Source organism: Corvus kubaryi, unplaced genomic scaffold (assembly GCF_017639235.1).
Source record: "Corvus kubaryi isolate FWS band 111438036 unplaced genomic scaffold, C.kubaryi_AGA036_p1.0 74, whole genome shotgun sequence".
Lineage (NCBI taxonomy): Eukaryota > Metazoa > Chordata > Aves > Passeriformes > Corvidae > Corvus > Corvus kubaryi.
This window is the reverse complement of record NW_024582061.1, coordinates 9,413,891-9,436,540: the sequence shown is the minus strand read 5'-3', so window position 1 is coordinate 9,436,540 and position 22,650 is coordinate 9,413,891. Positions and strand designations below refer to the sequence as shown.

Genomic DNA, 22,650 nt, shown 5'->3' with positions numbered 1-22,650 from the left:
CTCTAGGTGCCTGTTGGTGATCAGCCTAAGGACATTGAACTTCAAATAAGAGAGCTCATCCTGCAGTTCATCAGCAACCCCAATTCGATTATCCTGGCAGTCACGGCTGCTAACACAGACATGGCCACTTCCGAAGCACTGAAAATAGCTCGGGAGGTGGATCCAGATGGTAAGCACTAAGGCAAACTGGATGCTGTAATTCAACTTCTTTTCCAAACTAAATCCTAAAATAAAGCTGAAGTAATTTGGGCAAAATATAGCAAGAAAAGTAAATGTCATCGCATTTCCTAGAAAATATAAGTTTTATATTTGCTTAAATAACTTCTTGCTGCAGTTTCTGCAACTCAAGAGACTGCTGGGATGAATTAATAACTGATAGATTTTTGGCTTGCCAGCAGGCCAAGGAACTATTCTAGTAGTCATGAAGTCACTTCTGTTTCCACAGCAGCAAAATGGTGTTGGGAATGTTGGGGTTTTTCAGAGTTTTAGTAGTTCGCAGTGGCCTGTTAGGGCAACTTCATACTTATTTTCCAGTGTTGTTACTTCTAGTAGAGAAAATATCACCCTGTAGAAAATGTCACCCTGTAGCCAGTAATTGACTGTCTAGCTGTTAGTTTAGTGACTTTTAGTAAGGATAAGATTAATTTTGGTGCCCTGTATTTCTATGGGAGAACTGACTGATTTAATGGAGGAGGAAGATTATAATTTTGTATTTACCTAAGGACTTTGAAACAGATCTGAAGCTACTGTCTGCCTGCTTCTTGCTTTTGCAAAGTGCTGTTGGTACCATTGACTAACAAATGGCACTGTGTGATTTGAAAGAACATGGATTAATACACTTGGAAAATAGGTATACAGAAATAAGGTTAAAATTTAGTGGTACCCTCAAATTTTTCTTTCCATAAAGTGTAACATTTCTTGATTGTTTTCAAACTCCAAGTCTGCTTTGGCTTGTTTGCCACATAACCTGGAGGGAAGACTTCTTCTGGCAGTCTGCTCAGTTGAACTGTGCTGGTTCAAGATAGTAAACCCCTTTTATTTTACCCCTGTAAAAATGATTGACAGTGTCTTTTGGAACACTTCCAAAATTCTGAAACTTAAAGGTCTAGAGTGGCAGATCATGTTGCAGGTTCTGCAGGACTAATGCTATCTAATGAGAACCTACAGTACTGAAGTAGGTACACTCATGAAAATTTCAAGACCCAAGAACCTACTGATTGTACTGAGATGCTGGTTTATTTTTTTAGACTCAAAAAGTGTGTTATATTTTAAAGAAAAAGTTTTTGGCACTTTTTTTTTCAGACCAAGAGCTCAGGAAACATTAAGGTCCTAGACAAATCCTGTATGTGTTAGCCTACCGTTTTAGATGGGGAATATTTACCTATTTAATGAATTTAGGTCACTAATTCTCCACTGTGCTGAATTATGAGTTTTAGTTACTCTGATCAAATCAGAACATCCCTGTGAGTGTTTTCCTTTTGGTAGGTCGAAGAACCCTTGCTGTTATCACAAAGCTGGATCTCATGGATGCTGGCACTGATGCTATGGATGTGCTCATGGGAAGAGTGATTCCAGTCAAACTTGGCATCATTGGAGTAGTGAATAGGTCTGTGTGGGCACATTGGTGCTATTTTTAAACTGTGTTAATATGAAGCAATGCTTTCTGCTTTTTTAGCCATGAATATAGTTTTAAAAGTAAGGTGACAATGTTAAAATAAACTTCTGAATAAGGAGGTGAGGAGCTTGTTGCTCACTTGTCAAAAGCCTTTGTTCTTCCACTCAACCAACTGCTAATGCAGAGAGGAGTAGAGACACTTCTAAAGAACTGTAGTGTCACCACTTCTGCTGTTATCCTTCAGCTTGAGGGGTGCTTATGGTCAGCTGTTCACATTAGCTCTGGTCCAGCACAGGTCCTGTATATATTAGGCCTAACTGCACATGGCTATGATACTGTTTGCTGTATTTTTTTACATTACTTAGGTCAAATCTCATGTAGTTTTGATAAAAGCATTGCTTAGTCTGTGTATAGTTGCTACCAATACCGATTTGTTGACTATGCTGCATGGAGCAACAAATAAAAACCTTTATAGCCTAAGGAAGGTGAGTTATGTGTGTAAAGCAAAAGCCAGTTGTTAAATGTTCTGTCCAGAAAAGCAGAAGTGTGAATTATTTTTACTTTGCTTCCGTTAACTAGTGTGTAACTCTGCCTTTTACCTTCAGGAGCCAGCTGGATATTAACAATAAGAAGAGTGTGGCTGATTCCATTCGTGACGAGTATGGGTTTCTTCAAAAGAAGTATCCTTCTCTAGCCAATCGAAATGGAACCAAGTATCTTGCTAGAACACTGAACAGGTATTACTTTAAGATAGGAACTGATGTGTTAGACATATGTGCAGACCTTTCTTTTTACCCTTAGTTTCTCTTGTGGTGCTGTGCATTAAAGAAAACTCTGGTTCCAAACCCTGGTTCTCTCAGTTTCTGAATTTACTGTAATTTTCCTGAGTAAATGTTTTCCTTTGGTGGTTATTTTGTCTCTCTTGTCTGTTTTGATGGAGATGATAAAGCTGAAACTTTTCTTTCCTTCTAATGAGGGACTGTTTTCTATTTTTAGACTGCTGATGCATCATATCAGGGATTGTTTGCCAGAACTGAAAACCAGAATTAATGTTTTAGCTGCGCAGTACCAGTCTCTACTGAACAGCTATGGGGAACCTGTTGAAGACAAAAGTGCTACTTTATTGCAGCTGATCACCAAATTTGCCACAGAATATTGTAACACTATTGAAGGAACAGCAAAATACATAGAGACTTCAGAGCTGTAAGTACAATGTTTTCCTGGAATATTGACTGAGTGGTTAGGTTGACCCAGTGGCTCTTACTGGCTCTCAGCGGTAATATTACTACACACTGGACCATAACATACTCAAAAATGTTTGAATCCAAGCAACTGTAAAAAATGTTTGCAATGAGAGCTTTCTTCTTGTTCGCTACTTCTGTTGTTATTTTCTTCTTTCAGATGTGGTGGAGCCAGAATCTGTTATATTTTTCATGAGACTTTTGGAAGAACTTTAGAATCTGTTGACCCTCTGGGTGGCCTTAACACAATTGACATTCTGACTGCCATTAGAAATGCCACTGTGAGTGTTCTTCCATATTTGTGAGTGTTGTGGCTGTATATTAGATAGGAAACAAAGGTTTAATTCTATCTAAGGGACACAACTTTGAAATGGTTCAGTGTTTTCGTGACAGATTTGGCTTCTTGCTAATACGGGAATTGGTGTTGGTACGAATTAACAGAGTGAGTTCACTTTTAAGTTTTGCAGTATAGAAAATGTTCACTCCTTAGAGCCTGACTTTGGATGTCAGACATGTCACTCTGCTTTTGTACTGTGTCTATTGCATGTGGACAGAGAGGCAGGTTTCTGCATGGTCTTGGAGCATGAGGTACTCTGTAGCAATGATCTGTGTACATGTTCCTATCCTCCTCTAAATCAAAAATGTAAAAGCAGGATTTAGGAACAAGAAAGATGTCATGTTTCGGTTAAAAATTGTTGTATGTGTAGCTAAGCATTGGTCTCTATGGTCATAAATGAAATTACTCCAAACACTGAAACCCACCTATCTTGTTGGTATGGTATTATATGCCCAAGACTGTCCAAGAAATAATGGCAGTTTTTCTCTCTGAAATTAGAAAGAAAATGTCTTTGCCTTTATAATAAATTTCATCTAAATGTGGATCCACAAATGTGAAAAAGCATTGTTCAGATTTATAAGCCTAAAGTGACATGAGTAGGTAGAAATAGCCAAGATTCTATAAGGATGCTGGTTAATCATTGTTTAATACATTTTGTCTTAAAGATAGCACCTTACAGCTTTTATTTTTAAATATTCTTGTAACTTATTTTACTCTTGAGACCTGTTTTGAGTGTCAGGTGTGATCACTGTGACCTGGTTTATTCTGGGCCTCATGAGATACTACTTCTTAGAAATGCATCTTGTTCTATACACAATTCAGCAGCTTTTTCCCTCCTTTTGAACCAGGGTCCCCGTCCTGCCTTGTTTGTTCCTGAAGTTTCATTTGAGTTGCTGGTAAAAAGGCAAATCAAACGTTTGGAAGAGCCGAGCTTGCGCTGTGTGGAGCTGGTTCATGAGGAAATGCAGAGGATTATCCAGCACTGTAGTAATTACAGTACACAGGTAAAAATGCATCCTTTAGAATTGGGTTTGTAATTGCTGGCATGTGTGTGTCTGTGTAATTACTTGCTTAAAAACTCCTGGAAGTCTCACCAGTAAAATTTTGGTTTGTTTCTAGGAATTGCTGAGGTTTCCTAAATTGCACGATGCCATAGTTGAAGTAGTGACCTGTCTTTTGCGTAGGAGACTTCCTGTCACAAATGAAATGGTGAGTTTCCATCTACTGTAATTTTGCTGGTAAAAGTGCATGTTTTCTGGAGTCTCGATGCTTCTGTTCGCAGTGTCAGGAACCCAAGTAATAAAAGTAATCTTAGCATATTTGTTAAATTTATAGTTATTTAATATGTACACATTTTGAATCTTCTTCTATATTAGAATGTAGATACATAAAAAACAAAGGGGTGGGTTAAGCATGTTGTCCCCTATGTTTCAATTTTCCAAGAAGAATTTTACTAGAACTTCAATTTAACATCTTCTAGTCTTCCTTATATAGGTTATTTCCCTCCCTTGTAACAGAAGCTGTGCATTCACTGCAGCGTTTGGGATGCAGTGATGAAAATTAAATTGTAATCCTTATTCTGTGTGTTTCAGAGGCTTGTAATGCCCTTTAGCTAGTAAAAACTGAAAGTTCAACTTGTACCTTTAAATAAATATGTTTTAATATTAAAGTCTGATTTGGACTGCCTGTTGGGGAGGAAAGTGTGTTTCAGTATTTGACTCTGCATTTGATGTGAAAAGCAAAAATTGTTTTGCATATTTACTATCCCTCATAGTGCCATCTCCTACTGGTTCACGTGTTGTAGGTGGTTTGTGGCTGAATGGACTCTTGCTTTGGGCAGTTAAGCTGTTCTTCCTAATGTTGTAGGTCATTGCTCTGCACTGGCATTAGGTTTACTCCCTGAATCTGTGAATGTCTTGCATTGCAGGTTCATAATCTGGTGGCCATTGAGTTAGCGTATATCAATACCAAACATCCAGACTTCGCCGATGCCTGTGGGTTAATGAATAACAACATAGAGGTAAGAAAATATGTTCTCTTAAAAAGTTTGTCTCTTTAAATGAAAGTGAAATTGATAAAGTAACAAATGCTTCGACTTCTTTCATTGAAGCACAGTTCTACATTTTTAGGTATTGGAAATGTGATGAATTATGGTGTATACTCTAGTGATCTGTGGATTTGTTAATTTCTATTGCATATTACTTTCAGGAACACTGGTTGATATTCCACTGAAAGGATTCTGCCTATTTTTCAGTCTGGAAAATAAGATGGGCACCTAATTGAGTGTTGCCTATGAAATGACATTTTTTAAGGGGAAGTTTAAATATGTAGCTGTGAAATGATGTTTAATGTTGAAGTAATTGCATTTGGTCTCTGACACAATGTGTCAATAATGTTCCTCTCATTCATGAAAGGATAATACAAGTATTGTTTCCTCTGTTCAGGATCTAATTTCTTCTTGCTTTTGGTATTGTTCTTGAATCTGTGTTTCCACACTTCAGTCTCCCTGAGACATTCTCTCCATCAGTCTCCCATCAGAAATCTTGTGTTTTTCAAGCTCAGCTCTGATGGATAATACTTGTTGCTACCATCATCCTGTAGAAGCAGTCCAACAACCAATCTGGTGTTGTTGCAATACTTCATCTCTCTGCCTAAGAGCTTGTTAATACCCTTGTGTTTATCCAACACATTGTTTTCATTCATCACAGAATCATAGAACGGCTTGGGTTGGAAGGTCATGCAAGGTCATCTCGTCCCAACCCCCCTGCCATGTGCAGGGCCACATTCGTCTAGACCAGGTTGCTCAGAGCCCCATCCAACTGGCTTTGAACACTTCCAGGAATGGGGCATCCACATGTCTCTGGGCAGCCTGTGCCAGTGCCTCACCACACTCACAGTAAAGAATTTCTTCCTGTGGAATATGTAATTTAAACCTACTCTCTTCCAGTTTGAAGCCATTCCCCCTTGTCTTGTCACTACATGCTCTTGTAGTGTTCCTTTTCTAAATGCTTCCATTACAATTTCTACTCTTTAGTTTTAACCTTTTACTTCCTTCTATACATATATTTTTTACTGACTAGGTATGCATTTGAATTTGCCTTGGTAGACTGCTCTTTAATCTAGTTCAAAAACAATGTGTATGGAAACTGCTGAGAGTACAGAAATTAAGACCTCATGAAGCTGAACATACAAGATTTTATCATCATGTGTTACTTAAACTAGTTCTTTCCTAATGGTTTCCTAAACAGGACATTGAAATTTTTTAAGAACCAAATCATGTAAACCCAAGCCTTATTTGGTGGACGCTCAATTGTTAATTTCAAGCAAGATCAGATATTTCTTTGTCCTGATTGCTTCAAACTCTGTTTTGCTATGAAGCGAATTCTGCCTCCTCCTTTGTTTCAGGCTAATCATGTGCTGGCCACAGAATCAAATCCTTTAGAGTACTTGGAGGATTTACAGCTTAATGAGGGCTGTAGGGTATCTGTGCTGAGCCAAATTGTGTAGCTTTGATGTTGTTTTTTAAAGGCTCAGGTTTTGATTATGGAGTGTGGTGCAAAAAAACTGCAAAACTTGTTATACTGAGAATTTAGTTTGGACCAGGTATTCAAAGTATCCAAATAATCCAGGGTTTATAGACCACAGTATTAGCATGGCACTGGATGAGATGAAATGACTCGTGTTTCTAAAATGGAAGTCATATGTAAAATGTGAATCTTGCCTCTGTGTTGATACAGAGTAATACATAATTGAGGTCTTGCTGGGTTGTTTTTAAAGGAACAAAGGCGGAACAGGTTAGCCCGGGAATTGCCTTCGGCTGTGTCACGAGACAAAGTAAGTAAATGTTTGATTTTATTTTTTATATAAAGTTTAATGCATTCTTCTAGATCCATTCAAAGTATTGGAAATTTTGAAATGTTGCCCTATTAACAGTCTTGGGAGCTTCCAGGTATTGAGTTTTTTCCTTTCAGTTTCCTAACATAGAAGTGGAATGTTATTTTCTTAAAAAGATGAAATTTTTGGGAGGTTTTAAATCTGGTATTTCTGAAGACTCGTCTATAAATGTAATGTTACACTTACTACTTGAATGTCATCTCAGGTAAGGTGTAAAATGCCTGCAGATGTTGAAGACGGACTCAGAACTTTCATACTTAAATTTATAGCTGAGACACACTGATTTCAAAGATAAACAAGTGATTTAAAAATGTCCAGTGTGCTAACATTGTGAATTCTGGTTGGTTTTTGTTTTTTTAAGTCACTCTTAAAACTGCAGTTTATTGCAGTCTTACTTTCTTTGGGAGAAGATGTTGGAGGTGACATTTTCAGTTGTTCATCATAATCCAGTCATGTATTCTGTTTCTGGAGCTTGCTTAATTTTACCAGGTTTTGGGATTAGTGCAATGACAGGGATGGAAGAATTGAACAAGTGTCATAGAAAATATTGTCTGGCTGTAGAAAAGAATAGTCTGACAATAAGCCGGAATTTTAGACAATTATATAATACTATGTGAAATATTTAGAATTCAAAGGTAGAGAGTATAGTTTAAGATCCTCATGAGGTCGTAACAGGAGTTTCCACAGCTGATAGAAATCTGTTCACTAAGTTGGTTACCTTAAAAAGTGAGATGAAGTCCCAGAGGAGATCTAATACTACTGCCTTGAATCAGTCTAAGACAATTGATGGATGAACTGGGAATTTAAGGTAGCTAGCTAGAGACTGCTTTCAGTGCTCTTTGAGCCTTCTTTTTGTTGATTTCATATTTATATTATCAGCATAGGAGCTGAAATGAAATTGAAGATCAGATAATCCAAAAGTCTCTTAACTGTCTTGGAGATGCTTTTCCCCCCTGCCCCCACTTTTTTATTTTTGTGCTTCTACTACAGTTTTTCTTGCAAATTCAAGATATTTCTTTTCCAGATTTTGGAAGATGCTAGTAGATAAAAGTATATGAAATTTGCTAGGTAAATTTGGTGGTCTTCAGTTGAATTGTTTTTTTTTTCCCCTCCCTGCATTTTTTACCTTCCTTAGTCTACTAAAGCTCCAGGTGCATTGGCACCTGCTTCCCAGGAGACTGTTACTGCTGCTTCTGCTGAGGCTGATGGCAAGGTCTGTCTTGATTTTTCCTCTAAGCACTGCATGCACGTTTCTGTTGTGGTGCATCCCAGAAGTAAGGAAAGCAGTTTGTCTCTAGTGCTCTGTCCTACCCAGTCTGGATGTCCTACCCAGTGTGGATTACTTGGCACTCCTGATTTTATGTGCAGTGGCATGTCAAGACATGCCATGAGGTGGCCAAGTCACTGCTTTCTCTTTGAACTCTTGTTTGCAATATATTATGGTGCAAATATGCAGCGTAATTTGCCTCAAACTGTCAATAGATTGTTTGGTGCAACAGTATTGTAATAAAAGTCTTCAGCATGGCTGTTAAACTGCATGTTTTTAATGTGTTGACAGTTAAAGAAGGAGGACAGAAGATAAGCTAAAATGTGAGTTTCCTGCTTCCTGCAGGGAATCTTTACAGGCTTTGTTCAAACTGAACCTCCTTTGTGTTGTTTCACATAATTGTTGAATCCCTGGTTTACCTATATTTGTGAAATGTGTTCTGCTGTGTTTTTTTACATGTTAGGTGTGCTGTCTCTTGTGTTAAAATAACAGCTCATTATTACTCTGAAGGCTTTTCTGCTAATTGCTCTTGCTTGGAGTCAGAAAAGATGGGCAGTCACAAGTTTGTGTATTAGGTGTACCAAGGGGACTCAGGCTTTCTGCTTTATTGTACATTCAGATTTTAGTGCAAAGTTTCCATTTCTGTCCTGAGCAAAGTTGTTAAAGTCAAAATCTAGTCAATAGTAGAATTTTAACTATTATTTTCATCAATGTTTTAGAGGTTTTGATATGCTGCAAAAATTAAAAAGAAATTAAGAGCCACAGTGATGTGTTGTGACTTAAGAAGTTGCAGGAAGCTGCCAGATTTGGTTTGCATTTCCCATAAAATCTGTCTTCTGTTAGATGATCCATTTCACACACTCTTGTGTAGCTTTGTTTCTGATACTACTTTGGAGGTAGAGCAGGCTCCACAGTAACACAGAATGAGAGTGGCATTTTTGTCATTTTGAACAACTGTCTTGCAATCAGAAATCATGCAGTGGAGCTTCTTTAACAATAATTTTATTAGCAGAGTTTGATTTGAATTCTTAGTGTGTTCTACAATGCCTCTGAGCAGTTGAGCAATTTAAATAAAATTTCTGATGTGCACAGGTTAGCTGGGTTTCCTCCTGTATGCTACTGTTGTTATTCTGTTTACTATGCTTTGTTTCTCACTTTGTTTTTAGATTTAAGATCAGCCCGTGGTGTTTAATTGTAAACACAATAGATAAATTTAGCTTTTTTCCTCCTAAATCTGAAGCAAGACATAAATAATAGTACAAAGCCTTGAATGACCTTGAATGTTTTTCAAACAGGAGTAGATTTTAAAGCACAGTAGTAAATAGAACAGAGATTAGGCTTGTGGAAACATACAACGTAAAAATTGCCCCTATTCAACATCAAAATAAACTTTGAGGTTTTTTAATACTAATTAACATAGGGTGGATACCACCCACTAATATTTCTTTTGTCCAGTGATTCCTAATGTTTAAGAGTTGGGTGTTACATCTTTTTCTCAGGAGATATGTGAGTCATTCTTTTTCTGGAACTTCCCAGATTCTCTGATCTTCACTTCCAGAGGATGAAGATTTTTGTTTTGATTTGTTACAAAAACCTTCTGTAAATTCTGACAGCACAAATATGTTCATAGCTGTGGTACCTCGAAACAAAAACGTGCATATTTTTTAACCGTTACTGTAAGAAACTTCAGTTTGTACTTAAATAAAACTTGAAGAATTTAAATTCAAGTATTGCAAGAGCTGTGGTGATCTTCAAAATATGCTTTCAGAATGATCCTGATAGCATAGGATGTGTGGTAAAAGCCAAATGACTTAGAAAGACCACCCCATATTTCAGAAGTGATTTGTAGACCCCTAAAATGCTGTGGAGCTTCTCCGTGTGAGACATTTTCATACCCTTTTTTAGGGAGAATATGAGTTTTAAAAGCTTTCACTTTACTGGTACCTTTTGTCAGCTGTAACCAACAAAGGGAGAATAAATGTGGGGAATGTGAAGAACAGAATGAAGGGAATATACCTATGAAAATCTCTTTTTTTTTAGTGAGTTTTACCTGTAGTGATTTGATCAGACACTTCTTTACAGTGCCCAAGTTCTAATTCTGCCACGTTTTTTCAATGTGCTGTTTGTGCAGACTCCCTCTGTAGCATCAGATGCATCTCAGGAGTCTGGAACAGGCAACTGGAGAGGAATGCTAAAACCCTCCAAAGCAGAAGAAGTATCAGCAGAGGAAAAATCCAAGCCAGCTGCAGCCCTACCTGCTAGTCCTCAAAAAGGACATGCTGTAAACCTATTAGATGTGGTGAGTCATGGAAGACAAATTCCTTTTCTTTGTAGTTCAGGCTCAGGAAAGAAAACATCTGAATTCCAGATCTTGTAACTTTGCTGCTAATATGTGTTATTTTTGTAAATAATTCCCATATAGCAGCAGGGAGCTCTAGCCAGTCTCTCTGCTTTGCTACTTGCCCAACCCCAATTTCCCTGCAACCTCCCTGCCACCTCCCTGCCTGCTCCAGTTTCAGCCTAAGACTGGGATAATTGGCTTCCTTTCACAAATTTCTGTGCAAGTGAACTCCTTGTCTAGATAGGTGTTGGTACAGAAACAAATCTCAGCTCAACTCAAATTCCTGCTCTTCTTTTGCTGAAGTTGAATGTTTTTATTAGATGAGGAGAATCATTAAAGACAAAACCCACTTAAATTAAAAACAGATGGAGATACTTGAAGTATTTAGAGAGCTTTAGAAAAAATGTAGTGGTGCCCTCTGACCTTTGTTTCACCCATCTGGATTTTGATATGTCTCTAATTTTATTTCTGAAGAATTACAGGTTTGTTGCAAGACAGGTTACATCTATCAAACTCAGGCTAAAAGAGCAGTAGTTACAGTTTTATTTACAGATGCAAATGAGCAGAATTGGTAATCTGAGGGTTTTATTTTTTCACACAGCCTGTACCTGTTGCACGCAAACTTTCTGCCCGGGAGCAACGAGATTGTGAAGTGATTGAACGACTTATTAAATCTTACTTCCTTATTGTCAGGAAGAACATTCAGGACAGGTAAACCCAAACTTCCTTGAAATACTTAAGCCATACAAATACTGTTTTTCAAGTTACATATATAATCTTGCTATTTTTATCATGTTCTTATGTTTGTAAGAAGAGAGAAAATACATTTATTTTTTAGAAGGGACAGCAGTAGTAAAACTTGACCCTTCACAGAATTAAAAAGTTAGAAGAAGCACTTGTTTTCTCTAATGGTTTCAAGTTCTGTATAATATTAAGTAAAAGGTTTAATTATTTAGGAGGTGCCTGCTTTTCTGGAGGATGCTTCAATTCACATGGATGATTTGCAGCAAATAACTGGAATAAACTCTAGGTGCTGTGTACCCCTAACAGAATTTAGCTTTGCTATCCTGTTATTTCAAATGGGAAGGTCAAATAGGAACTAGTGTGGCTCAGTTTTCTAGCATTTAGCTATAAGGATGGAAACAGCATAAAAAAGTTCTTTCTACCATGGAAAATGCCTTTAAAGTTTTGCTTAAAAAATGTCCTACTTTTTCTTTAATGAAAAATTCTGTAAAATTTTTTTTGCCTATGTCTTTGTGGAAAGGTCTAACTTCATATATATTTATATTTTTATGTATATGGGAAATTTGGGGGGGGAGGGAAATACAGGAATCTGGAAACCAGATTTTAGAGCAGGTTAGTGAGATCATAGGTGTTTTAGTCTATCCAGTAAACTAATACCTTCAATATAATTTTTAGTATTTCATGTCAGGGAAGTGCTTTGTTTACCTTAACTTTACTGCACTGTTTGTGCTATGTCATATCAGAGATACGAATTATTTCTTTGCCTTTTTCCTTTCCCATTTACATATAAAATTTGATTTTAGGGTTGACATACTTAAATGTGTGTCATCCCTAGCACAGTAGAAACAGGTTGGTTTCTAATGAGCAAAGTAATCTATTTATTCTCATTTTGTGTTTTATACTATTCATGTTTTTTACAATGCAGCTATTCTATTTAGAAGAAATTTATTTTATATGAATTAGTTCTGCTCTTACATTGTACATGATGCTGCTTTTACTTGAGAGAATTTTTATTTATGGTAGTGATAGATTCCTGGTAGTTTGAGCCAAGCTTGTGTGTAGCTGCTTGCCCTCACTGTGCATTCTTCGAACTGGAACAGATCTGGTTTTGAATAATTAGTTTAAAGAAACAATCTCTATGTGCTTGCAGTGTGCCAAAGGCAGTGATGCATTTTCTGGTGAACCACGTGAAGGACACTCTCCAGAGTGAGCTGGTGGGCCAGCTGTATAAATCCCTGTTGTTGGATGACCTTCTCACTGAGTCTGAGGACATGGCACAGCGCAGGAAAGAGGCAGCTGACATGCTAAAGGTAATGAAGAGATCAGGACTCATGGCAGTAGTTAACCATATCAATGTGAAGCTTTTTGAAGATTTGTCTTCCCTTTACTGCTTTTTAAGACTATGCCTGTGTATTCCTTTTCTCTGCTAGAGGAATTAAAACCAATACATGACCAGAAAGGATTACATATGAGCTTTTAAATCTGCAGTTTAGCAGGCTAGATATAAAGTAGGTACAGTTTCTCCTTTTAAGTTTTACAGCACTAAAACAGTGTATGGTGAAAAAGTGTGCCCTTCTTGAGAATTTAATGGGTTGCTACTCATTTCATAATGAAACTGATTAGCTTTGATTTGATTTTTAACTTTACACTTCCCAGACTGCTGCTGTTATGTCCCTGGGAAATCTCTCCAGCCAAACTAACTAGCTCTGGCTTTTGTGTGTTCCTGTGTGCAGGCCCTGCAGCGAGCCAGCCAGATCATTGCAGAGATCCGTGAGACACATCTTTGGTGAAGACTGTATCAGCCACACTATTTATATGCATTGGAGGTTACATTGGCTTGACAATTGCTAGGCATGGTATACGGAGTAGAATTTTTATTTATGAACTCTTCTTATCTGTGTACTGCAACTGTGTAAATCTGCTCATGTAAAGACAGTTGGTTTGATTTGCAAACAGAAAAATATGCTGTATTTTGCAAAAGAAGTCGTATTTAATCCATATAATAAATGGCTCTAAATGTTTCCTTACCAGGTTTCTGGTGCAAATTAAAGCAGACCAAGTCTTCTGTCTCAGTGACAGTCTCATTTGAACTTGGGGAAAAATGTTCAAGTTCCAGTGCCTGACTTGCTGAACAGGTTGCCTGTGGTTAAGACGGCCGGTGTAGTCTTGTGGCATAGTTTTAAGCTGCTTTTCCAGTAGAAGTTCCAATACTGTGAAGAAAAGAGAGCACCGAGTATTTTCTTTCATATTGCATGCACTGTGACAGATGGAGGTCTCCATTTTATAGCACAGTAGAGATGTCGAGCGTATTACTGTGTATGTGTGTTCCCTTTTTTTTCCTTTGTTCCCAAATGTTTGAGTGGCAGACAAAACTTCAGACTTGATCTAATGGAGTATCATGTAGGAAGAATTAGCCTGGAGCTTGTGAACAATAACAGCCTACTGAAAAGTGGGTGCAGAGTTCTTAATGTGCACTGGAGCTTGTGTATGAATGTTGGGGTTTATAATCAGGCACAAGGACACCTTCCCCTTCCTCCCCCCTGGGACCAAGCCCCTGGACCATCTGATAGTAAACTTGCTCTGGCAGAACGGAAAAATAAAAATGGATTTCAAAACTGTCATGGGATAATAAGCGTTTCTTTTAAAAATAGATGAAGTTGGCCAGGGAGAAGGGGATGCCCACAACTTCTGCAAATTTTGGAATGTATGACAGTATGAAAGAAAGTCTGTGGAATTGGAATATTTATATCAGAGATTACAGTTGCTTTTGAGGAAATTTTATTGTGCTGTAAGTAGCTTTTTTTTTGAGGACAATCGTAAAATTATGAAATTTTTAGGTTGGAGATTAAGTTGATGAGGGTTTTTTTTTTTTCTTCTGATTATAATTCATACAGGTAACTATTGATCACACTAGCCTTGAAAAAGTAAACATTTTAATTTTTATGAATAAAAATTTATTTAAACTACAGCCAGCATACTTGCATGTACTTTTCAAGCAAATTCACTCTTTTTGTATAAAGTGAAAATGTTTACTATAGTGTTGCTGATATTTTTTCTTTAACACAACTTGCATGAAATACAGGACACTGCTTTTAACCTCCATGGCTTGATTTCATGGTATTGGGCCAAGATAGTGAGGTTTTTATTACCATATGCAGTTCCTTCCCCCTGAAATCAGTTAGCAAAAATGGAATTCCTTTTGTAAGCTGCTAAAGATTGAATTAAAAATTCAGTTTACAAGAAGCTCTGTTTAAAAACTTAACTTTTCTCATGGTGATCTTCAATTTGGCATCAGTATAAGCACAAGGAGTTAAGTCTGACAGATGCAACTTTTGGATACTTTGTGTATGATCTGAGGAATTCAGAACACAGAAATATATTGTGTATTTTTAAACAGACTAAAAAGTCATGGTATGCATAATGTATGCATTATGTATAATGAATACAAAGGAGGTACTTTTATCTTGCATTGTATCCAGGGATGGTAGTTCTCAGATTTAAGAAATATGATTGAAGTGCAAACCACTTTTCAAATCATCTTCGGTCATCAGTGAAAGCTTTTAAGTTTTGTCCAAAGCATTACATTTCTGTTTGGAATTCACCTGACACCTCTCTCCCTTTTGCTTTCAACATCCAAGAAGTTTTCAACAAGGTAGTGCCGTCCATAAGTGATCTGCTACCTAAGCTTTAACTCCCAAAGTTCAGTCAGCAGTCTCTTGTGAAGAAATACTCGGACTTGTAAAGTTTTGAAATGCTGCATAACGCAAATGAATTTCATTTATTGAAGAAATTCTTGCAAGTGATACCTGGCTCTGTAATGTCATGTGAAATTTCCAGTGTTAATTTGGTTTCTGAAATGTTACGACTTTTTTTAAGTTTCACAAAAAGTTTCAATTTGGTTATGTTTGAGTGCCAAGAAATGAACTTGATTTGTAATCCTTAATGCAAGTCTTTGAAAGTCCATGCTGTAACAATCCTGTTATTTAATAAACAGATAATACACAAAATTAATTATGCCAGAAATAGTTTTGAACTGACTTGTTCTGGTGGCAGGACTTACATGCTCTTGTAAGCCAATAGTGTAAAATACCTGTATTTGTACAGTCTTACTTGTGATTGCACTTGCTGTCATTCAGTTCTGCATTCTTAGTTCATGAATAGTTCCATAACTCACAGTGTTGACAGGCTATTTGTGGCTGTTGATCGGTTTGAAATAAGCTGTGTTCTGGAACTGAACTAAAATACTTCAAATGCCACTGTTACTACTAGCATTAAAAGAAATTATGGGGAAGCTGTGGGAAAAAGCCTAAAGAGAGCAGCAACTGAAAAATTCCCAGTAGACTGATGGTTTACAACTGTCTTCTAGATCACCTTATTTAATTTAAACTTGTGCATTGATGACAAAATTATTTCCAGTTTTAGCTAACTTGCTCTCCAGTGAGGAGAGAATCATGGAGGGAAAAACCCACTCTAGCCAAGCTCAGATTGGTAAATGTCTGACATTATTACCTGAGCTATTGTAGTCCTGCTGTAACTAAAATAGAACTATATAATATAAGTAAATATCACAGTATCCCAGTGTGAATCCAGTTTGTCAGTGTTTTTTAGGCAGGTTCAAATTTTACTTAGTGGAACAGATGGGTAATGGGGGTGGTGGTGTCTGTGTGCTTTAGACCTTATTCTGAAGTCAACAGAGCAGACCTGCCTTTATTCAATGCTTTGTGGATAAATGACAGATGCCAGATTGGATATGGCAAATCAGGTCCCTGTTTTATGGATCAGAGCAGGGGAAAGAAACAACTTGCCAGTTTGTTGTGCCCCTATTGGGAACTTGAACGGAATTATCCTGAGTAAATTTTTTTTTTCTGCAGTTTTCTCCTTCAGCTGTGAGAGCAATGGGTAGCTGGTGTTTTCTGTAGTTACTGAAGATCTCCACTGCATTTGCTTTTTGTTGCTGATTAAAGTGTGCTTTGAGGTGAGGTAGAGGATTGCTTCTTTACAGTTTAATACCACTCGAACATGGTTTTGTGCTCAATGACACTGTTTAAACTAGTGAAGGTGCTTTCATGCTCCCATAGTTTTGAGTTTACCTGCTGCATGGCCTTTCACCCTTTACCTCTTGACTACCAGTTGCTGCATAAGGTTAAATTCAAGTCTTCCAGGTTTTGCTGTATGAATGTTTTTGGTGGGGCTTTTTTAGTTTGTTGGTTCTGGGTTTTTAAAAAATATCTTGCCCAAATAATTACTTTTCTTTTTGCACTTTCAAGTCACACAGTTGTAGCCATGTTAAATACTTTAATATTAATAACTAACTCCTTGTTCACATCTGAACAAATTTGAACAATCTCTGATTACCTAAACATACCTGTATATGAGAAATAAGCCCAGGCTAAGAAAGAATAGTCAGTTTTCCCAGTCATCCTTGATCCTTGGCCCAGGTTCAAATGCTCAGTTGTGATGGCCCTGTATGGTCATGGCAAGTAGTGGTTGTATCCAGCTGTTTCTCTGGTAAGAGTCAGGGAAGGGTTTGGATTGCTAGGACTTGTTCAAAGGCAAGCATGGACTAAATTTCTTGGGGTTTATGAATCTTACTAGAAACCTTGCATGCTAAAAACTTTATTCCTTTTTTATTTATTTCTAAAAAAAATAATTTTAGTAATTTATTCGAAGTGGATATACGTGCACCTGCATCATTTGGAGATGACAGAAAACAGGCAGGAAAAAGATTAGACATGAAACAGTACTTCCTGGAGTTTTTCCTTCAACCAGAAAGAACCTCTCAAATGTGCTCTGCTGTATTTCTCTGGAGGTGAACATGGGTATGAACCTGGTATATTTTGGTCCCAGGTGCATGTTTGATTTGCTCTAATGCTTCTGTCATTTAAGGAACAAGGTGGCTGTGTTAGGTGGATGAACTTAACTTTCCCTTCCCTTCCCCCTTTTCCTCCATGTGCTTTTTTTGAGGTAGAAATGACTCAACTACTTTTCATTTTTATGTAATAGAGGCTAGGCTAGAAAGGTCATTATGAGACAGATAATTAGGATCTGGAAACTGAAATTAACACTAGTAACTCTATTAACACTAAGAACATGCTGAGCTTCTGAAAGTACCGTATTTCAGTTTCATAGCCAGGAAATGATTCTGCATGGCCTAAGCATGAGGCCTGATCCTTGAAAGCAACACTGCGGAGCACTGCAGCTTCCCTCACATCTTTCCTGGTCCAGAGATCCTTGTGGTGCTATTCACCCACAACTCCTGGGCTGCTAACGTTAAAAAAACCCTTTTATGTACATGCTCCAAATCTTCTGGTATAATGTACTATCTTCCAGCTGACTGCAGAGCCTACAGAACTAGTACCAGGATATTCCTTCAACAAAGATGCTGGATAGCATGGATACATCCTGGTCATTCACAGGACCAAAGAAGTGGAACAAGTGTCACTCACTTTTTAAGTCATACTACGCCCACAGAAGGTGTAGAAGGGATTCATTAGATTGATTAAAGCTTTGAAAGGCTCTGTACTTTCAGATTGCAGTAAGTGAATTTGCTGTGTATTCCCACATGAAGGCTGGAAAATTTAAGTGCAATTTTTGTTCCCATACATAATGAAGAAGCAACTTACATTAGTGCTTAATCATTTAGTCCTTTATTAGGAATTGTCTGCAGCTTCCTTCACAGCAAACCTGTTGAGAGAAGCATGACCATAGGTTGGTTGTCTTTGATCCCAGCAATATTTCTCAGGTAGGTGAGCACACGTTGGCTGCAAGAAGGACAGGGTTTGAGTTTGCTTTGGCTCGTTTTGCTGTGGGTTTTCCTGTAGCATAACTGTCCACTGTTCTCCTACAACACAGAAGGCTTTTAAAGGAGGGGCACATCTCTGTTGTTGGACTTTAAAATGAATCTTTTCATTTTCTTCTTGTGCAGATCCTTATGAAAGGTGCTTTGAATAAGGCAGAGTATCTACAATTTCTTCAGTGGTATAACTCAGCTCCTTTATTTGAACTCTGGTGCATTTTGAAAAGGAAGCATTGGGCAGTCTGTGAGCTTTGTAGTAATGCACAGTACAGAAACATCTTCAAGTACATCTTCAAGCAGCAGAGTTAAAATGACCTGTAATTTTAGGGAGATACTCTGTTGTCACAACTGCAGCCATTTTATAATGTAGTAATTTTTCTTTCCAACCCTAAGTAATGATACTCCATTCTTCAGAATATGCTGTCCGAGAATAAGAACAGTCTCAGGATTAGTTACACGATGCCCATTTATTGAAACTCCTCCATCTGTAATTTTCCGGTACCTTAAAAACAAAACAAAAAAACCCTGTTAATTGCAAGAGAAAGCTATTTATTGTTATTAAGAATTGGAAGTTCACGGAGGGGTTTTGTTTTGCTGTTGGATCCGTAATTGCATAGATTTTAAGTCTCCTGCACTTCACTTTCTGTCTAGGTCAACAGTGACTGAAATTAACCTTAGCCTCTACTACTCCAGTTCTTTCTGAGAAGTGTAAATCTGTTTTGAATGTTTACTATTTTATTATTGAGAGCACAGGTGAGAACTTACCCACTAGGTCCATCTGGAATGGCATTTGCTTTGCGGCACAAGTCAAGAACAGTCATCCCAGGTTCAAGCATCAATTCAGCAGAAGTAGCTTGTCTGAAAAGTTCCTGTAACTCTTGGTCAGACATATCTTCCAGTGCTTCCACACTGCTGTAATAAAGGGCCTTAGTGCACCTGTGAGAACAAAGATCATTCAAAACACAGCTATTCACACTAAGTGCTACTCAACTCATCAGATTCCCCTCCCCAGTTTCTTTTGAGAATCCACAAACTACCAGAAATACTTAAATTCACCCCCAATTTTATTGTACCCCACTGCCCTGCAAGCTTTTTTGATATTGTCAGTGTATTTTTAAGTCTACAGGATATTACTTTTTCTCTTTTAACACCTAAGCAACAATTTAACAGATTAAAATAATCCCTGAAAAGCTATGGATAGTTATTATAGACTAAATCTGAAACAAAACTGCTCCATAAATTAAACTTCACCTCTTAGCAGATTCCAGCCCCTCTCTACCATGGACAAGCTTGGTTACTTCTGCAGCCAGTCGTTTCTGAGGGCCCCATTTTTCAGGTTCTTTAGCATGCATTTCCATGATGTGGGCAATCTCCTCAAGAGGAAGGAAGGTGAATAGTTTCAGGTATCTATGAGCAGGGATAAAATATTTTGTCTGTATAGCCATCATTGCAGATTTCCTGTCTTTGCCATTCAGTAACTGCACTAAAATGATTCTTAGTCAATTTAAGAAATACGTTTTACAGATACTCTGTCCTTTCAATCAAATCCTTAAAACTCAGATTTTACTTGATCTTCTGTCTAGGGCCAAGTGTTCAGGCATAAGATAGGGTCAGGTGCTTTTATGAAGCTTGTATTTCAATCAACACTTAGTTTTGTCTTGAAACTTTTACAGGATTTATTGGAATAGTGTGTCAGCTAAAAAGGTTTTGCATTTATCTTAGCAGATCCACAATCTGCTAATGCAAAATACCACTGCCGGTCCGTGGTGATCATGGGAATGAAGCATACTAAGTATTGGCAAGTATCTCAGCAGGAAGATTATTTAGGATAATCAAGAATTTAAAGATGCATACCTAAGCCTACTCTTTAAAACAAAGTCAATTTTAATGAGCTTTCAGTCCTGTGCAGTGTATTAAAGGTACCTTTACTGGTAAAAAGCCTGAATGCCTGAAATATTTTAGTATTAAGTACCCACATACCCTTCTTTTCAGTCTGAAAGGTGTTGGGGATCAGAACATGAATATGAAGTATCAGAGCATAAACCTTTGAGAGAGGTAAATTATGAGACAGGTCACAATATGAAAGGGAAGTAGCTCAGATTTAACAGTGCTATTGAAGTTTAAAGTAAAACAGATTTAGAAAATAACACAGAGCAACTTATTACAATCAATGTAGTGCAGTGTACTGAAAAACCTGTGATGTTACAGTACTGAAACTAATATGCCATGTAAGAGAGTCACCTGGCAGAATAAAATGCACTATGCGTCACTCCTTTGTTAACCACCTTCTAATTTTCTGATATATATTTCAGCATATGGAGACAGGTTCCACTATACTGTATACTTAAGAACCAGTCATGCCTGTTTATGTCATGAATGTACAGTTATAATTAACATACACTTCTAAACGGAGCCTGTGTTGCACACACCCAAATGAAACAGTTACAGTGAACAGTTAGGATCAGGTTTTATAAACAATGACAAAAAGCAAGATGGAGGAAAACTTACTTTTCAACTACGTTATCTTGTTGTCTGACAAAAAACTGATACAGCTCAAAGGGAGAAGTCTTATCTCTGTTCAGCCAAACTGCATTTCCAGCAGTCTTTCCCAGTTTGTCGCCGGTAGTACTGGTAATAAGAGGTACAGTAATTCCAAACACATCTGTTCCTGTCATCCTAAAAAAGAAGAGTCACTTCATGTTAAAAAAAAAATTCTATCTCGGTAAACCTGACTAACATACAAGAATTTCACAAGATTCTGTCCTTGGTATAAAGATGCCAGAACACTGTTCTGTGAAAAGGGATTTAGGAAAAAAACCAAAACCGTAAGTTTTTAAGTTCTTTTGTCTGTATCAAAGATATATACATATTCTAAGTAGCTCCATGAGCAACAGCATTAGCAAATTCATTGTCATGGACCTTCTGTCCTGAGTACTGATCAAAGCTGCTTGTGTGGCTTGGACACTTGTAAGGTTTTTCCTCTACGCCAATTCTGTGTCTCGTAAGGCTGAAGCAAGTACTGAAGAAGTACATGTTCCCCGATTTGTACTTCTGCAAATTTTCTAAGACTCACACTAAATTTGGCGGCTAAGCAAAAAGCACATCTTCACCATTCTTCATTTTATTTCTAAGAAATGGAGCAATCTTTACCAATGTACCACAACTGCCTTTACTTTGGTGTGATTACACCAGGATGTGTGTGCTGGCAGAGCTGCCAAAGCTTGTCTCGATTTTGTCCCACACTTCAGAGTATTTGATTTTGGTTCTTGGATTCACTAATAAAAGAACCTATCCTTCTTCTTAAAAATTCATATAAACCTGGTCAAGAGGTACGTATGTACCAAGCTCATAATCAAGCCAATTAACTACTCTCAAATCACAGTTTTGTGTATAGCCAAATCTCTTGAGGGCTGACTTCTGCCCCTGGTGCTTTAAGGGCTGTCAGCACCAAGTCGCACAGCAACCCGTCATGGAATCACAGAATCGGGAGAGGCTGGACAAGGCTTCATCTAGTCCAACCTGTGACCGAACAGCACCATGTTATCTAGAGGATGGCACTAAGTGCCATGGGCAGTCCTTCCTTACAAACCCCCAGGGACGGTGACTCCACCACCTCCCTGGGCAGTCCATTCCATCGCTGCCCTTCTCTGGACTTGCTCCAGCACCTCACTGCCCGTCCTGAACTGAGGGACCCAGAACTGGACACAGCACTCGAGGTGCGGCCTCACCAGTGCCCACTACACGGGGACAGTCGCATCCTGGTCCTGCTGGCCACACTACTGCTGACACAGGCTGCCCGATGCCCAGACCCTGCGCATCACCTCCCTCCCCGCGCTCCCGCCGTACTTGGTGACGAGCTCGTAGCCGGACATGATGTTCCCCATCTGGTCGTGGCCCCCCAGCTGGATGCGGCAGCCGTGGTGCTGGTGGAGGTGCAGAAAGTCGTACGCCTGCAGCGCTGGATACAGGAATTCGGCCAGGCTCATGCCATCGGCGCTGCGCAGCCGCGCCTGGCAGCTCTGCCGGCTCAGCAGCGTGCCCATGCGGAGGCGCCCGCCGGCGCCGCCGAGGAAGCGGAGCAGCGGCTCCCGGCCGAGCCATCGCGCGTTGTCCAGCAGCGCGGCCCGGCCGAGCCGCCCGGCCGCCGGCTCCCAGAACAGCTCCCGGTGGTTCCCGAACAGCCGCTCCAGCCCCGCGCGCAAGGCCCGCGCGTGCGCGCGCACCCGCCCCGCCGGCAGCGGCTCCCGCGCGCGCTCCCGCCCGCTGGGGTCCCCGAGCCGCGCCGTGGCCCCGCCCACCACGGCGATGACGTCGTGGCCCGCGCGCTGGAAGTGCAGCAGCGCCATGACGGGCAGCAGGTGCCCCACGTGCAGCGAGTCCGCCGTGGGGTCGAACCCGCAGTAGGCGGCCAGCGG

At 38.9% G+C, this 22,650-nt stretch overlaps 2 protein-coding genes across 6 annotated transcripts in view; one reads left to right on the top strand and one right to left on the bottom strand.

The window, feature by feature from the left end:
- DNM1L (dynamin 1 like) overlaps window positions 1-15,450 on the top strand; it is a 36,287-nt gene extending 20,837 nt beyond the window's left edge. For 3 of the 5 annotated variants that reach the window (XM_042050449.1, XM_042050448.1, XM_042050452.1), the window contains 14 exons: window positions 7-169; window positions 1,486-1,606; window positions 2,221-2,352; window positions 2,612-2,818; window positions 3,017-3,137; window positions 4,042-4,197; window positions 4,313-4,402; window positions 5,121-5,213; window positions 6,971-7,027; window positions 8,223-8,300; window positions 10,486-10,653; window positions 11,297-11,406; window positions 12,590-12,749; window positions 13,173-15,450. In XM_042050449.1, the coding sequence (XP_041906383.1) occupies window positions 7-169; window positions 1,486-1,606; window positions 2,221-2,352; window positions 2,612-2,818; window positions 3,017-3,137; window positions 4,042-4,197; window positions 4,313-4,402; window positions 5,121-5,213; window positions 6,971-7,027; window positions 8,223-8,300; window positions 10,486-10,653; window positions 11,297-11,406; window positions 12,590-12,749; window positions 13,173-13,229 (1,713 nt within the window). In that variant the 3' untranslated portion in view covers window positions 13,230-15,450. The remainder of the gene's footprint in view (window positions 1-6; window positions 170-1,485; window positions 1,607-2,220; window positions 2,353-2,611; window positions 2,819-3,016; window positions 3,138-4,041; window positions 4,198-4,312; window positions 4,403-5,120; window positions 5,214-6,970; window positions 7,028-8,222; window positions 8,301-10,485; window positions 10,654-11,296; window positions 11,407-12,589; window positions 12,750-13,172) is intronic. The other 2 variants (XM_042050450.1, XM_042050451.1) reach the window with 1 other exon arrangement.
- Window positions 15,451-18,063: 2,613 nt separating this feature from the next.
- YARS2 (tyrosyl-tRNA synthetase 2) lies at window positions 18,064-22,650 on the bottom strand (the record flags this gene model as incomplete). The annotated part of the gene is made up of 5 exons (XM_042051142.1): window positions 18,064-18,737; window positions 19,001-19,171; window positions 19,487-19,642; window positions 20,744-20,911; window positions 22,082-22,650. Coding segments are annotated over 5 exons (1,224 nt in total), but the record flags the coding sequence as incomplete, so codon positions are not given.